At 47.0% G+C, this 16,183-nt stretch overlaps 1 protein-coding gene across 1 annotated transcript in view; it reads left to right on the top strand.

Moving 5' to 3' along the window:
* LOC144822045 (uncharacterized) overlaps positions 1-16,183 on the top strand; it is a 121,808-nt gene that overhangs the window by 88,122 nt on the left and 17,503 nt on the right. The window contains exon 7 of the mRNA XM_078679113.1: positions 8,711-8,806. Coding sequence (XP_078535239.1) covers positions 8,711-8,806 — 96 coding nt within the window. The remainder of the gene's footprint in view (positions 1-8,710; positions 8,807-16,183) is intronic.

The raw sequence follows: 16,183 nt of genomic DNA, 5'->3' as shown, positions 1-16,183 counted from the left end.
AGGCATGTACACTATGAGAAAAACAATGGTTCTGTCGGGCAACACTATTTCTTTTCAGTTTCCAACACTTATTTTAAAGGTAAATAAACTGATGGCGCAAGAACCCAAATAAACAATTTGAAATTCATTAAGGTAGGATGATTTACTATGATTTAGAGTTTTCAAAAATTGGAACGTTTTATTCAATACAAATATTAATAGAAAGATGAGCTGTCTGATATCACAATCAATGTTGCAGTGCAAGTGATAATATGTACAGTGTTAAGGAAAAATTACATGAATGACAAAATCACTGTATCGTACATATAAATGAAAACATTAAAAATTAACATATGTGTACAAACAACAAAAAAGGGGATGGGGGGAAAACTTTTTATTGAGGTATGTCCAGTTAAAAAAATATAGCAAGTACCTCAAGCTCTGGAGTAAATCTAAAGTAATTTGAGAGGCAAGAGACCTATTGAAGAATGGACAGTTAAAACCGGCGCCGTTTCGACCCTGCCAGTTGCAATATTGTAGAATTGTCAATGTGGGTCTTCATCAGGACAAACGGAAGATCAGACAGCCTGCACAAATGAAATTATGGGTAAGAATCAGTGCACTGTGCTCATCATAAACAATTTATAGGCAAATGACGCCCAAGGGCAACTCAACAATTCCACAAGTTGGATCGATGTCAGAGAGAAATAATGCCGGATCAGACTGAAATTAAGCCCGTCAACCCTGGGATGGAAAAAGGAAAACGAATGAATGTTTCGTTTCCACCTTGATTGCCATTAACTACTCATGGCGGGACACAAAAGGGGTGGAAAGTTCCATACCTGCAATTGATTTGATCCCACTATATCACTGGTACATATAGTTGTGGATCACCCTGTGCACCTGATACAAAAAATTCTGGAGCAAAGTGACTTAAAATACGAATGCCTCCTTCATATATCAGGCGATTCACGAACGAATCATAGGTAGAGCAAACACTGCAGAAAAACAGGAAAACTGTCTATAATGGAGCTGCCATCTGTGTCAAAGTAGTAACCATCGGTTGTTAAATACTGTATATTAATCAATTAATGTGAACCAGTCCCATGGGCGGCACATACCTTTTGGATGCAGCTTGACAATAATTGCCTCTTGATCAGTAAGTAAAGCGAGCGGCACGCATTAATCGTGGCCCACGCAAGGAAACTGAAGTGCATGACGAAAGATAGAAAGGGAAATTGCCTCAGTGATGTTTAAAAACATACAACTAATGGGTCAAAATAGACAAACAAACGGGCTTCTCAAATTACCTCAGCCAAGTCAACATGCGGCAGAGTCCGGTGTTCTGTGCCAGTGGCCTCAAACCTAAATATTTAAATGCCCGATAGTACGTCCAGGCAGCGTCAATACAAGGTGTGCACTGCTAGTGTCGAAAAAATACTATACAGAAGTCATGTGTTTATAAAACGAAATGAAAATGTGGCATCCTATTTTTAAACACTAATTATTAATGCCGGTGAGTCAACATTTAAATAATCGTAAACGCCTAATGACGAGTACGTACAGTATTTAGAAATGATATCAGCCATCAGGCGAAGCCCGCACTTCCTGAAGCATCTTGAAAGTCCAGTTATGGAGGGCAGGAGAGGTCAGCCAACGCCGGACATGAGCTCAGGATTGCTGCGGAGACTTCACTGCACAGGTGAGCAACCCTGGCCCTGGGTGTCGGGTGCAGAGTTGGCAGGAGACGCGGACCTGGAGTCTTAGGAGTCGATTTATTCTGGACAGGACCGCTGTGCTTGGGAGATTGGAGTCTTTATTGAAGGCGTCAGCTTTCCATGGAATATTGGAGGTTGTGTTGCAAGACAGGTCGCAAGTTTCATTGAAGCTGGAGATGGGCCGGTAGGGCTGGGGCCAAGGCAGTTGTCGTCCTCTGGCTTCTCCTGCAGGCTGTCTTCTTCCACCTAAGTACTACATTTAGGACAGGGAAGTAGCAGGTCGGGCCAATGATCACCTCACCTCGGGTGACTACACCCTCTATTATGCCTCCCTCCTGTGGGAGGGGGCATAGGCCTAGCCCTGATTAGATGGGTCCCCCAATCTCAAGATGGCGGGGATTGAAAGTGTGCTTCACTTCGCTTCCCCCCCACCTTAGTGGTGGGGTTGGCAGAGGTGAGCACACCTCCTATATGTTTGAATTTTCCCACCGGTTTTCCCGCCTAAGGTAGGGGTGTAAACCAGGGCTGCCGTCTGCTGCTCGCAGAGGCTGGGGTCTCATTACAAAGGCGGCAGGCCTTTGAAGCTTCCCTTTTCGGGCACTGGCCCATCCTAGGGTAGGAGGTATGACACCTCTGCCCAGAATGTGCATTGTTTCTGGTCCCAGAGAGCAGAGGCTCTTTACCCAGGGATCCAGAAACAGGCCTGTGTGTGGCAGGCTGCCACAGCCAGTCAGTGCCCACACCAGGGTCGGTATGCTTTCAGGGACCACCTCTGAGGGGCCCTCTGAGGACAGGTTTTAATAAATCTCACCCCGGCATCAGTGTGGATTTATTGCAAGGAGCTGTTGGTAGCAAACACTCCTGGGTTCAGTGAAGCATCCTGATGTGGAACTCGAGAAGTCAGAGTCCAGCCCATGGACCCTCAATGGCTGCACTGGCACTTGCAATATTGGAGAATAGACCCTTGTACTGTCGGACACATCTGCTCATGCGGATATGCCCACATCTGGGAAACAGTGCACCCTGCCTTTGGGCTGGTAAGGCCTGCTAGAGGGGTGACTTACCTATATCTGCGGCAGTGCTAGCTGGAATGTCACACGGGCAGTGTGCCATGTCAACTTGGTCTCTTGTTTACCTCACAGGGTCATGCCAGCTGTAGTGTGGGGCAGTGGCATGGTCTGAGTGAGAGGGACCCAGGGGACCCTCTTCAGCTTCCAGGCCCTAGGTACCTAGGGTACTACTTACTAGGAACTTGCAGAAGGGGAGAAGTACCTAGTGTGAACGTGTTTTTAGGAAACGAACACTGAAACTGTGAACCTGGACAGCAGGGACCCAGTGCACTGCACTCAAAGATGCATCAAAAGCCAGGCAAACATTGGGGGTACTGCAACAGAACCACTTTTCTCACAGCCATAGTCATGTTCTCCGTCTTGTGGGCGTTCACATGACCAATCGCCATAGAGGTCGTAGAGACCAGGTAAGTCAATAAAGTCCCACAAAAAGCCTAAACATGAGTCCTACTACTCACAGATTGCAAAGCTCCAAGCACCTCAATGAGCACACCCCGGCCCCCCCTCCAAGCACCTCAATGAGCACACCCCGGCCCCCCCTCCAAGCACCTCAATGAGCACACCCCGGCCCCCCCTCCAAGCACCTCAATGAGCACACCCCGGCCCCCCCTCCAAGCACCTCAATGAGCACACCCCGGCCCCCCCTCCAAGCACCTCAATGAGCACACCCCGGCCCCCCCTCCAAGCACCTCAATGAGCACACCCCGGCCCCCCCTCCAAGCACCTCAATGAGCACACCCCGGCCCCCAAACGGACTAGATTCTAGAGCTAGTGCCGCTTCGCCTGCAGCCCAAATGGACTTGAACACCCCAGCAGCTGAAGGTGGCCTTGGATTGGATTTTCAGTGCATCACCGGATCCCTCTGGAGCTCAGCCGTTCTCCATCCTGGGGGAGGAGGCTAGGCACCTCGTCCCAGGATTGTTTCAGGCCCCAGAGAGCAGCAGGCTCTCGACCCAGGGGTCCAGAAACATGTCTGGCGGTGGCGGCTGAGAGCAGCCAATATGCCTGGACACTAGTGGTTGGTCGTTTTTCAGGGGGCATCTCTAAGATGCCCTCTGTGTGCATCTTTCATTAAATCCCATACTTGCATCAGTGTGGGTTTAATGTGCTGAGCGGTTTGGTACCCAACTTCTCAGTTTTCAGTGCAGCCATTATGGTGCTGTGGAGTTCGTAATGACAAACTCCCAGCACCATATACGCTTAATGGCAGCACTGCACTTACAGTGTCCAGGAATGGCCCTGGGTACTGTAGGGGCACAGGGCTCATGCACCTGTACTCTCACCACTGGTATAGTGCAGCTAGAGGGGTGACTGGCCTATGTCAGGGCAGTGTTTGGTAGGCATGGCACAAATGGATGTGTGCCATGTCGACTCGCTTTGTTCTGCACCAAAACACGCAGCCTGTAAAGGCATTTTGTGAGTGTGAAGGTAAAGTTTCAGTGTTCCGTCCATCATCTTGCGTTTGCCTCTGTACCAACGACTCCTGGGTTCAGTGAAGCCATTGTGCTGGTGTGGAACTCGTGTTGTCGGGTTTCAATCCCATTTACTCTTTATGGCTTCCCTGGCACTTACAATATTAAGGAATCGACCCCAATATTGTAGGGGCAAATCTGCTCATGCACCTATGCCCAACCCTTTGGTATAGTGCACCCTGCCTTAGGGCTGTGAGGCCTGCTGGAGGAGTGACTTACCTATACTTCAGGCAGTGCTGACTGGCATGACACACAGACAGTGGAGCCCTTCGACTTAGTCATTTTGTCTGCACCAGACCATGCATGCTGCAGTAGCAGTTTGCAGGGCCTAGGTGAGGAGTCCATTGGGGGCCCTTTTTAGTCCTGATGCCCTTGGTACCAGGTACCTTTTACTAGGGTCTTGCGTCCTGAAGGGCCACTTGAAGAATTGTTTTTAGGGAAAAAGCACTGGCACAGGTGACCTACTTGTCATGGGCCCTGTGCACTGCAATTGAAGCCACATCAATGTCCAGGCAAAAAGTGGGGGCTAACCATGCAAATAGACGCACTTTCTGACACACGTGGCCAGATAGCCACTGCCCGATAATGTATTGTCAACAGCAGCTTTAGCCTTTGGCTAAGATTTCTGGGCACAGCCTACTTTGAGTCATAACTCTACAACCCACATCAGGTGTGCTCAGCCTCTACCTCGTTTAACTCGGAGTACTACTTGCTTCCCAATCTTCAGTGACTTGTAGAAAGTGCTCTATATAACTTTCAACAAGGACAATTGCATTTGCCTCCAGGTCTTACGCTGTTTCCATGTTATGGATCTACAGGTGTACCTTCAGCAACTTTATGCTGTAAATGACTATAATGTTATCAGTGATGTCATTCAACATGTCATGAGTGATGTCATTTGTGAGATCATTAACAGGCATAGCAGAGGCACAGAAAATAATTTATTTGCTCATAATTTCGGCCCAAGTTTACAGATCTGTTCTTAGCAGGCACTTACTATGTTTAGCTTACTCTTGATATTTTGAGTTTCATGCAAATCCATTGAGGATGGAACTCTTAATGGGGCGGTCTAAAAACTGTTTATCCCACTGTAACTTTCATAGGAATCTTTGCTCTCCTATAAAGCAAGAAACATGGAATAAAACCTGATATTCCTGCACTGGGCTTAACTGGCTGACAAAGACAACAAGAACGAAAACCTCTCCCTGGCAACAATTTAATACAGGGGTATTACCTCCTTCATTAAATTACCATCAATATTGTCCCAAACCAGAAATATATATACATTATTATCTTTTATTGTATCATAAGTGAGGCCTATATTTAGCAAGGAAATTTCGTCAAACTATTTGTTGCATTGACAGAATTCTTCACTGTACATCATGTTTCATCGAACTATTTGTTATATTTGCCAAATTCTTTACTGTGCATCATTCATATTTACATAGAGCCCCAAACCAAGAATATACACAGAGGTCATTCATCCTCTAATGGTTCCACACATACCCACACGCATCAGTCAAACCATACACAACTAGAGTACATCAAACTCCACTAGACAAAACATCAAAGATATGACAATGGTACAACAATTATACAACCAACATGACAACAACAAAAAAAGAAAAAAAGGGGCGCCGACGCGTGTTTTTGGAGTAGGACTAGGGTCCAAATTTCCTTCGTCAGGGCGCAGAAGGTGCAATACTTTCAGGATACGGGTTTCCTCTGTGGATATTTCAACACAATATATGATACAGCAGAGCAGGGGCTCAAACTCAAATGTCAATCAATGAGAGGCCAATCGTATTCCTAAGATGTAATATCTTGGGCTGAAAGTTTGGGGTCCTTAAGGTATAGAAAATTCTGACAAGACGCCTCGAGGACGGTGAAGTCACTGTCAGCAGTCCGTCTAGTCCTGTCCTACTGTTCATGAGGCAGGCATAAGAAGACCATTCCTAAGATATCCTATACTGGATGTACCTTATTAGACACTCTGCGCGGATCCAACTATCCCAGAAGATAGAACCGGGGCAGCGAGAGACGCTGGAGAGCGGGGCCTCGTGTTAACTTGCTGGCGGTATATATACTCCATGAAAGATTTGACCCATGGTTCCTCATAAGCTAAGTCGTCACATTTAGAATACGGGGTCCAACCCCTCGTCATGTGCCGCTGACTGGCTGACATCCCGTCAAATATGCAGATTCATTAACCAATGCCAGAGTTATTACCATATGCCAGGCCCTGGGGTCAACCTGTGCCATGCACACCTGTAGGCCATGTGCAGCAATGGCTGGCAGCCTGCGGCAGGTTGGTCATAAGGCCTGGCTAATGGCCACGCCCTGCGCCAACTCACGGTGCACTCGTCCTTCACATTGACATGCATCCCATGGGGTCTGGTCAACGCCCGCTTCTCACAGCCTTCGGGCCCAGAGGCGCCTGAAAGGACCTGGATAGCCTCCGCGGAGAATGATCCTTCGCCTTTGCTTATCTGTTTTCCCCTTATCAGATCTTGCTGGAATTTCTTGCCACTCCCAAACCTCACCCTACTTGCCCCCCATTTTACTCTGCTCCTTCTTGATGTTTTGCGCATAGTGACGATTTATACCCCCTGCCCTCTTTAAATTAGCCCCCCCTAATTGTAATGGTTTTATAAAGGGCACTGTTACCCTTGGGTGTCCTGGCGCTAGCTTAGTCTGACCGGTCCAGGAGACAAATGTCTTAGCAGAGATCTGAGTTGCTGAAAAGCCACGTTTTCAGCAGCCCTCTAAATATCTGGGGACCCCTTCCCTTTTGCGACCCCATTACCACACTCCTGAAGAGGGTGGTAATTTGCGAGTGTTTTGCGCCTGCAATTGCAGACACAAAACATTCTTACATAGGGTTGCACTCACTATTAGGAAGGGAATGACCCTTCCTAATAGGGAGTTGTAAAACCCTATTGTGCGAGTCGCAAAAAATTTCGACTCGCAAAATCGGGTATGTACATTCCCCATGATGTTCTTGCATGCACAAACTGGTTCGCAAACCCATTTGCGCACGCAAAAATGGTCGTACATCTGGCCCTAGATGAAAACTTTTTGACAAATTGTCCGCTATGATCTCTTCTGCCAGTTTTACCACTGCCACCGGGCAGGGGTCCGTCGGCGAACCTGATTTGGTCGTAGCAATAAGGTCTTCATCTTGCTCGTTGTCAAGGTCGGCAAACGTATTAGAACTTGGGTCACCTGGCGGCATTTGCGAGGTAGGTCCGTTGGACAGGGTGGGCTCATCACCCTGAACCCTGTATTTGCCTACACCATTAAAGAAACTTTCGACTTTATGCAAAAAATGTGAAGCAATCTTGTCACATAAAGACCGAGTTGGCAGAACCTCAGGGGTATGTGGAGAGGTAAGGAACAGAACTGTATTAGAGAGTTCCTTAGAGGAGTTTTGGCGCTTTCAATTTTTTGGGTTAAATATTTAGTTTTTTCCCTCGCTATAATTTCTTGGTAGTTATTGAGGCTTCGATCTGTTACCATGGGCCAATAAAGGGGCTGTGTTTGGATAGGGACATTCCACATTTTATTGCATATAGGATTCTTTTCTCCTCTATATATAAAAACTGCTCAATGAAATTACATCCGATTTGTGCAAGTAGATCCGTTCCCGATGAGGTGCCTTTGCTTAGTATGGATTTGGAATAAATCCATTTAGTAATGTTTGAAAAATTAGCACTCAAAGTGTTTCAGCCTGGGCTTTAAGGGGTTAAATTGTAGAGATATCTAGACTGTTAATCCAGAAAGATCAGAGAATCCGCGTTCACGTACTTCCCGAGAGCTCAAGATTAAAAAAGGTATTTAAACCTGATTGGACGAGAGACCTTTTTCTCCAGACTATTTCAGTCCGTATAATCAAAAGCCAGGTTTACAGACCCCTGCCGCCATGACGCCATTCGGTGCTTGAGTCTGAGAGTCCTAGGAAATAGATTGAAAAGAGACTGAAGAGGCTGGAATAGCAATATCCTGTTCCCTGGTAGAGGTGGGATGTTCCCGGAACGACACCTCACCCATGTTTTAAAAGTAGTCTGGTCCACCTCCAGAGGGCTGGGTACAGGGCTTGGTGAAGCCTCGTTGTGAACAATCCCACAGCAGCCTCAGGCCCTGCTCAGTGGATGCGCCATATGAGCAAAATGAAAAAAACAAATTCACTGGAAACAAAACAAACATAAAATGAAGTTATGTTTGGTTTTTGTTATAAAACGTTAAGGTGTGCTTTAAAAAACCAGTTAAAATCACTAGTTAACTCACCATAACTCATCACGCACTGCTTATGTTCTAACATATGACGTCATTCATGACATGTAAAATAACATTGAAGCCATCTCAAATTATATTACTGATGACAAGATGTAGTAAAAGTTACTATTGTTTGTTTTGTTCTATTTTGGCAGCAATTTTTTGTCATGTAACTATTCTTTTTCTACCTCTTTAGAAAACCCCGCCATCTCATCTCCATTAGCACAAACCATTAAAGCGGAGGAAGACGCATGTCTGCAAGAGCAGCGAGTACCTGGACGGAGAACCGCAGGTGAGCAAGCGCAATCTTTGAGAAGATGGTAAAGGACTTGGAAAGATCCCGGAGGGGGAATCTGCTGGATTCTCTAAAAAGTCAATTGGTGTTACATCTGACGTGTAAAAAAAATAGATTTGTATTTGGGGTCGGTGACTACCGCCTTAAAAGAATAATCACCGGTCATTTCAGGGTGAACCCGTAAAGTCACTAAATAAACCTGATATCAGCCCCCTGGCAGCTGTGGCACCGAGCAGGCAGGCTTAATTTCGAGCAATGTGTTAATTCTTTATGCAGTACCAAAACAATAATAAAGTCAAAATTATGCTAATCCCAAACCAAATTAGAAAAATAGAGTAAAATGTAATAAAGAAAATGACACAAAAACAATAAAAATCCAATAAGGGTAATCGGAGTTATGAATTTGTAAAGAATTCAGGGAAAATCGTGCCAGAAAGGTCAAAGCGTCAGTGGTTACGTTAGACCAGTACCTAGGCACGATTTCAGGCTGACCGCGATTGAGCCCCAATCCTATACATCAACCTGTTTTAACCCGGTCAGAGGGTCTACCTCTGGATTTTTTATGCAGGTAGATATCCTTCAGTGGGGCAGGGCAGCAGGCTGTGTCTGAGGAAATCTTCATGAAGACCGGAGATAATGTCATTTTACTGTATCAAATTAACAATATTATGTCTGACTGGTCATATATGAAGAAAGAAAGATAAAGCACATACAGTACTGATGAGGCATCAAGTAATCACGACGATATTAATTATGTAACATTGTCATTCTATAGCACAAATATTCTATCTCCGGCTTTATTAACAATAACAAACATGACTGCCCTTTATTGTCCGTACATGTGCAGTGTGCACCTTCGTTGCGTGCTTAACCAGGCATACGCCCAGCAATGTATGTACATATACATGGATGCTTATATGGTAGCGCTGCGTGTGTGTGTGGGGGGGGATCTGTATCTAGTATTGTTGCATCTTTCCTCGCCTGAGTTGACCTAGGGTGTGCAAGTGCGTGCAGTATACATCTACTTTTGTGACTATCTCGATCGTGATGTCTCGCTATGGGAACGCAGTCCTCTGTATGACTTATGATATGTCTAGGGTCGCAGTGCATAGCTTAGTTTCTATGGCTGTTAAGTAATATTTTGAAAGTAATATTGCCATTGTGTGCGGTTTGCTGATGGGAGCGCCGCATGGCGTTGGCCTACTGGTTTTTGTGCTCAGCAACCAGCGATCTACGGAGGTCTAAGAGCCATGTATGTGTGCTTGGGCCCTTGGGTGACTTCCAAGACATAGCCAATCTGCGCTTGGCCAATCCCAGTGCCAGTTCCAAAAACCTGTTGGGGTTTTTACGGCAATGGCCACTCGCCCGTAGGAGATAAAAGCAACCTGGTCCAGAATGGTAGCGCAGTACGGGCACTGGCAAGCACTTTGCCTAGATAGCCTTCTATTAGGTTTGTCTGAGAGTGATAACTTTGGACTCCTAGGTATTTGAAGGAGTCAAAGACCCATGTAAGTGGAGTAGTGGGCAGATGTTGCCTTTGTATCGTGGAGAGGAGCTTCATTGGGAACTCTTCTGATTTAGACCAGTTCACTTTCAGACCGGATATATGGGTATGTTCATCCAGTACCTTCACAAAGTCCTGTAGGACCCTGCTCTGGCCTCGTAGGTAGACCAGTGTGTCATCAGCATAGCGACCATGCGTGTACGCCTAGATGCCCCGAATCAAGGACATGGCTGCGGAGCACTCTTGCTAGGGGCTCCATGGCCAACGCGAAGATAATGGGCGACAAGGGTCACCCCTGTCTCGTGCCACGTTCTATAACGAAAGAAGGGGAAATGATGCGCCCTGTCTTCACTCTGGCCTGCGGATTAGTCTGCAGTATCTTTACCCAACGGAGAAAGTTCGGGCCCAGGCCGAACTCTGACAAGACTGCCATTAAGTAATTCCAACCCAAGGTATCAAAAGCCTTCTCATATCTAGAGAGGCAATCTAAGGTGTCTGCTTCTGTCTGCGCCCAGTCCAAAAATTTAAAGAACCAGCGCAAGTACACATTAGTTTTCCTCCCCAGTATGAACCCGTTCGGATCACTATGAACTAGTAGCTGCGCTGCATCTATTAATCGGTCCGCTAGTATTTTGCGCAAGATTTTATAATCAGAGTTCAATGGTGATAGAGAACTGTATGAACCCATTTGTAATGGATCCTTCCCCGGTTTTGGTAGTACCACCATTATGGCTTCTCGAAGAGATGGTGGGAGCATGCCATGATCGAACGCCTCACGGTAAATGTTGCATAAGCGGGGTATTAGCAATTCCACGTACGTCACATAGAACTCAGATGGCCAATCATCTGCCCCTGGTGTTTTGTTTCTTGCCAACTGTTTAACCGTTTCAGAGATCTCGATTTCAGATATATGAGCCTCGAGCGATGCATATTGGGTCCGAGTTATTTGTGGCAGGGTAGCGCGTGACAGAAATTGCTGAGTTTCCTGTGATGTGTTATACGCTGGAGCTTTATGGAGGGAAGCATAGTATTTATAAAAGGAGTACTTAATCTGTTCTTGTGTGTTCACTAGTTGCCCATGAAGGGAGAGGTGTGGCGCCGCGGCCAGGGCGACTGACGCTGGAATCTGGGGATCAGGGTTCGATCCCCGGCTCCGGCGGCAGATTAGTCCAGCACCATGTGACTCTGGGCAATAGCTCGCTTAATCTTCCCGACGGCCCCCCAGCGCCTAGAGACCCTAACGGGTGATTGTGCGCTATACAAATGTGGATTATTATTATTATTATTATCCTGTGTGTGTATGACCGTGATTGGAGACTGGGAAGAGCCAGATTTAAACAGCCACGCCAGTGTCCTGCCCGCTTGATCACCGTCCGCATGTTGCCGGGCTAGATATTGTCTGTAGTGTAGGGCACAGAGCTTGTCTTGTGTCTCTTTATAGGCAAAGCGGGCCTTGGCTAGTGTGGGCACAATGTGTGTGTTGGTAGGGGCAAGGAGCTCGCAACGTCTTACTTCAGACTCTTGGTCCTGTAGGTCTTTCAAGGGCGTCATTCGGGAGCCAGTTACAGTCCGCTCAACACCACCTTGAATTCTATACTCGCAGATGTGGCAGTGCCTGTATTTTTTGGGATGTATGAGTTGGTAGATTGTGTTATGGAGGAGCGAAGTGGTGCCTCTTTAAGTGCCTCCAGGGTTGGGATATTAGCTCTGTGCGTGCCCCAGGCCGGTCGCACCTGGAGAGGGGCTGTGATCCGATGGTGTGCGGGCCAGGTACTCTGCATACGACACCCTGGCCAGCACCTCTGCTGAACAGAATATTGCATCAATTCTGGTGTATAGGTCGTGTATCGGTAAATAATGTGAATATGTGCACGTCGTGGGGTGCTTGCTGCTCCAGGCGTCACTTAATTTGATATCTCTGGTCCAGACCTTCATGTGATGTGCCAGGCCTATAGATTGTGCACCTGGGAGTGGCGGGCGTGATCTAAATAAGTTTAGATCTTGCCCACAATTGTAATCTTCCCTCCAGTACATTGAAGCCGACGGATCACTTAGCAAGGACAGGGCCATGGTTTGTAGAAACGTAGCCTGCCCGAGTTTGGTGCGTATGAGACAAGTGTCAATGGGGAGCCATCTAGGAGACACTCAAGGATCTCATATCCGCCTTGCGGATCTACCCGAGCGTGTAATGACTGCAGTGGAGTCCCAGGTGCCACCCATATCAATGTGCCTGTGGCATAACCCGAGTACGTGGTCCCTACCGCCATGCCCCTCCACCGCTTGCGCAGTGATGAGAGGGTTTGCTGGGTGAGGTGTGTTGCTTGTAGCATCGCCACTGAAATCTGGTGCCTATGCAAGTATTTGTATACCTTGTGTCGGTTAACACAGCCAGCTAACCCCCGCTCGTTCCAGGTGAGAAGGAGATAATTACCTGACCTCTTTGTTAATGAGTGGCAAATAGTGGGGGGGGGGTCATGCCCACCAATGTAGAGCAGCCAGCGATCACTGAGTCCCACCTGTGGTGAATATGTCCCGAATATCGCCTTGGTAGTGTTGCACCCTTTGAACATGGAGTGTGCCAGTACAGATCAGATTGTATAAAACATTTACTATACCCAACTCTCCATCCCAGGCACGTTTGCCAACGGGCAAAAGGCCATCTGCACTGAAATGTAAATAACAGGTTAAATAATGGAACAAAGGATATCTTAAGGAAGGAAAGAATAAAGGAGCGGTGGGAAAAAAAGGAAACCATAACAATGCTTTTATCAGCCACTTATCGTCTGCGTGGGGGCGTAGTCGAGCTGCATGGATGTTTGAGAGTTAGCCACTATATCTGTGCATACTTGTCTTTAGCATGGTGCCAGTGTGTGTTTGTTTCACTAGAGTGTCTTGTACTGAGGTGGCTGCAATGGGAAAAGTCCCCCCAAAACACAGTTGAAGTTCTTTGAAAGACACATGAGGGGATCATCCGAGTTTTTCTGCCGTTTGCGGTGTTACTGTAGGTCCTCCTCCCATCAGTGCTGAGCGCTGCGACTCAGCTGATATAATTGGTCTGGTACGGTGTCGGTTTCAGACCCTGATCTAGAGGGCGAGTCTGGGTGGCTATGATGATCTGTCTGCTTAATGGCCTGTTCCTCTCTCTCGCATCCTGAGCCTTGGTGGGGCTTTATTATGGCTTTTCCGTGTGTTTACAATGTTCCACCGCTGTCGCGGAGCCACCAACTATGTCGCAGGGGTTTCAGCGAGGCCATTCTGCTCTACCCAGGACCAAGCTTCCTCCGGGGAATCGCAGAGGACAACGCTGTCTTTGTGTCGGATGCGCAGTGTGACAGGATACTGCAGTGCATATTGTTTTTCTTGACTTCGTAAGCACGCTTGACATCCATATAAGAGGATCTGCGACGTTCCACTTGGAGAGGTAAGTTGGGATGCTGGGGGTTGGCTAGACACAGTTGGTTGGCCGTCCTGGTCACAGTTGGGGTGACCGTCCAGATTGAGGCTCCAGGCATCGGCTGGAAGCTTGAGGCAGGTCAGGGATCACTGGATCTCTTGTCAGGATCGACGGGGAGACCTCCTCGTGGTGGTGGGCCACTCGGTCCATGGGCAACGGGTGCAGAGTCTTTTGCAGCTCCAGCGAGCTCCTCCCCCACACTGTTTACATATAAAGAAAACAGGAAGGGGGCCAGGACCCACCCCTGTCTCACCCCTCTCTCCACACTGAAGGCTTCAGTACATTCTCTGCTTACACCAAATCTTACCTTGGCTCCACACCCCGTGTGTAGTTCTCTCAGAAAAACAATAATTGACATTTCCACCGCCATATCTTTCCGTTTTAACCATAGCTTGACGTGTATTACTCAATCAAAAGCCGATGAAAGATCGACAAAGGCTAAATAGATCTGCCCCTTTTAGATCTTAACATTATTACCAATAAGTATGCTTAAGTTGAGAGAATAGTATCCCAATGCTGCAACACTCGACATCGGTGGGCATTCTTCTTCCTTGCCTCCTGGTCACTCCTGAGTGGCATAGACTCTGTACCCTCTGCTTGCATGTTCTTCACATCTTGAATACACCTTTGGGTTCCACCGGACACTTTCACCTTCCCCAGCAGCGGCATCTTCCTGAAGTCCTCCATTGAGCTCGACTGAGGTTTCCGACCGCACTTCACACCTTTGCACCTGGCTTCCCTGGGGCTTCTTCAGGGGCCACTGGGAAGGGTCCTTCTTTAAAATTGCAACCGCGTCTTACCCACTGACTTGCATTGATCCTGCGGTCGTGTTCTCACTCCGCACATAGCGTCCGTGGGGCTCCTGGTTACTTACCTCAGATGGTTCCTTGGGTTCCCGGCATTTCTATGTCTTCTGGGTACAGTCTTGACTCGAGCCGTAGTTTGCATACCACTGTTTTAGTATACAGTTTGTCCTCCCCCTGCTGATCACTGTATCTTACAGGCTACTTACCTGTTTCTATTGAAAACTATTATGTGCATTGTGTATATCTCTGGGTCGGAGATACCTGAATGTGTTAGTGAGTATATTGTAAAAAAAAAATATATATTTTTATAAATATACTGCGTGGTTCTTTTTTACTTCATCTATACCTATAAGAAAATATTGTAGTAAAAAAAAGCTGCTTTACATTCTTTCTGGACGAAGCCTGAAGGCTGCTCTCCACAGCTACTACTTAGAGAGCTTTCTAAGATCGTCTAAGACCACTAAAATCACCATAAGGTTTGTGTGGATTGGTGCAGGGCGCCCAGTTATATAAGTGTGCACCATATACCAAGCCAGCTTCTCACAGCCTTGAAAAGCAGGCACAAAGTTTTGAGGAAGAGTTTGCTTTGAGGCCCCTCCAGCTGTCCAGCATTACAGACATAAGGCAGGGGCCCCAGCCCATCCATTCCTTCTCCTCCTCTACTCTCTCTTCACCACCACCACCAGGTCAACTCCTTCATCACCACCTCCACATTCGCCATAGGGTTTTCCACACACTTCCTACAGAAAAGGCAGCTCTTTCCAACTCACTGAGCTTTATGATACACTATTTGACTCTATTTCCACTGAAGACCAGTGGGAGGACTACCGTGTTTCTCTCTCGGGATATGCAGACCTGGATTGCTATCCGGTAAGAGCATCCTGCAGATAAAACACCTCTTACCATGAGGGGATCCGTAGGGGAGACACCTTCAACAAGGTGGACATGCATGTCCTCTTGGAAGACAAAGTGGCAACAATATCTATGTCCGAGAGGACTGTGGTTTATAAATAAATAATACCGGATCTAGGTTTTACTGGACATAGTAATAACAGATAGCTCAATAAATAAGAGTCAAGATTCGAGGTAGTAGGAGTTTGCAGGTTTAATACAGCATAAAGGACAGGAACAGGACAACCTGCACAGGAATGGGATGGCAGCGCTGCCGGGGGCAGGATCAGGATCGGCGTAACATTTTAATAACAGTACACAAGCATATATATTAAAATAGTTGCATTACAATGAATACAGTAGGCGGAGCAGTGGGTGTGGTCAATAGCAGTCGCGAAAGATAAGGGTGAAAGTAGGTGTAACAAGAGGCGTGTACATAGACATGTGATGTAAACGTAACAGAATATGTCATGAATGGGGCGGAAACATGGAGGGGGCAACCTAAGGAGCCGGGACCTCTAACCTAATGGTGCGCGCAAACTGACAATGACGTGTTACTAGGAGAAGCTGGGGGCTATGAACTCTGTGCTAGGAGTAGAGACTGAAGTCTGGAGAGTCAGGGCGACATGTACCTAAACCCTATCTAGTATCTGATATTTAGAGGACATGTTGATATAAACTAAGAGTCAGGAGGGGAGAGGCTAACGGACTCTAAGACT

Source organism: Lissotriton helveticus, chromosome 3_1 (genome assembly GCF_964261635.1).
Source record: "Lissotriton helveticus chromosome 3_1, aLisHel1.1, whole genome shotgun sequence".
NCBI classification, from domain to species: Eukaryota; Metazoa; Chordata; class Amphibia; order Caudata; family Salamandridae; genus Lissotriton; species Lissotriton helveticus.
This window is presented reverse-complemented; position numbering and strand designations above follow the sequence as displayed.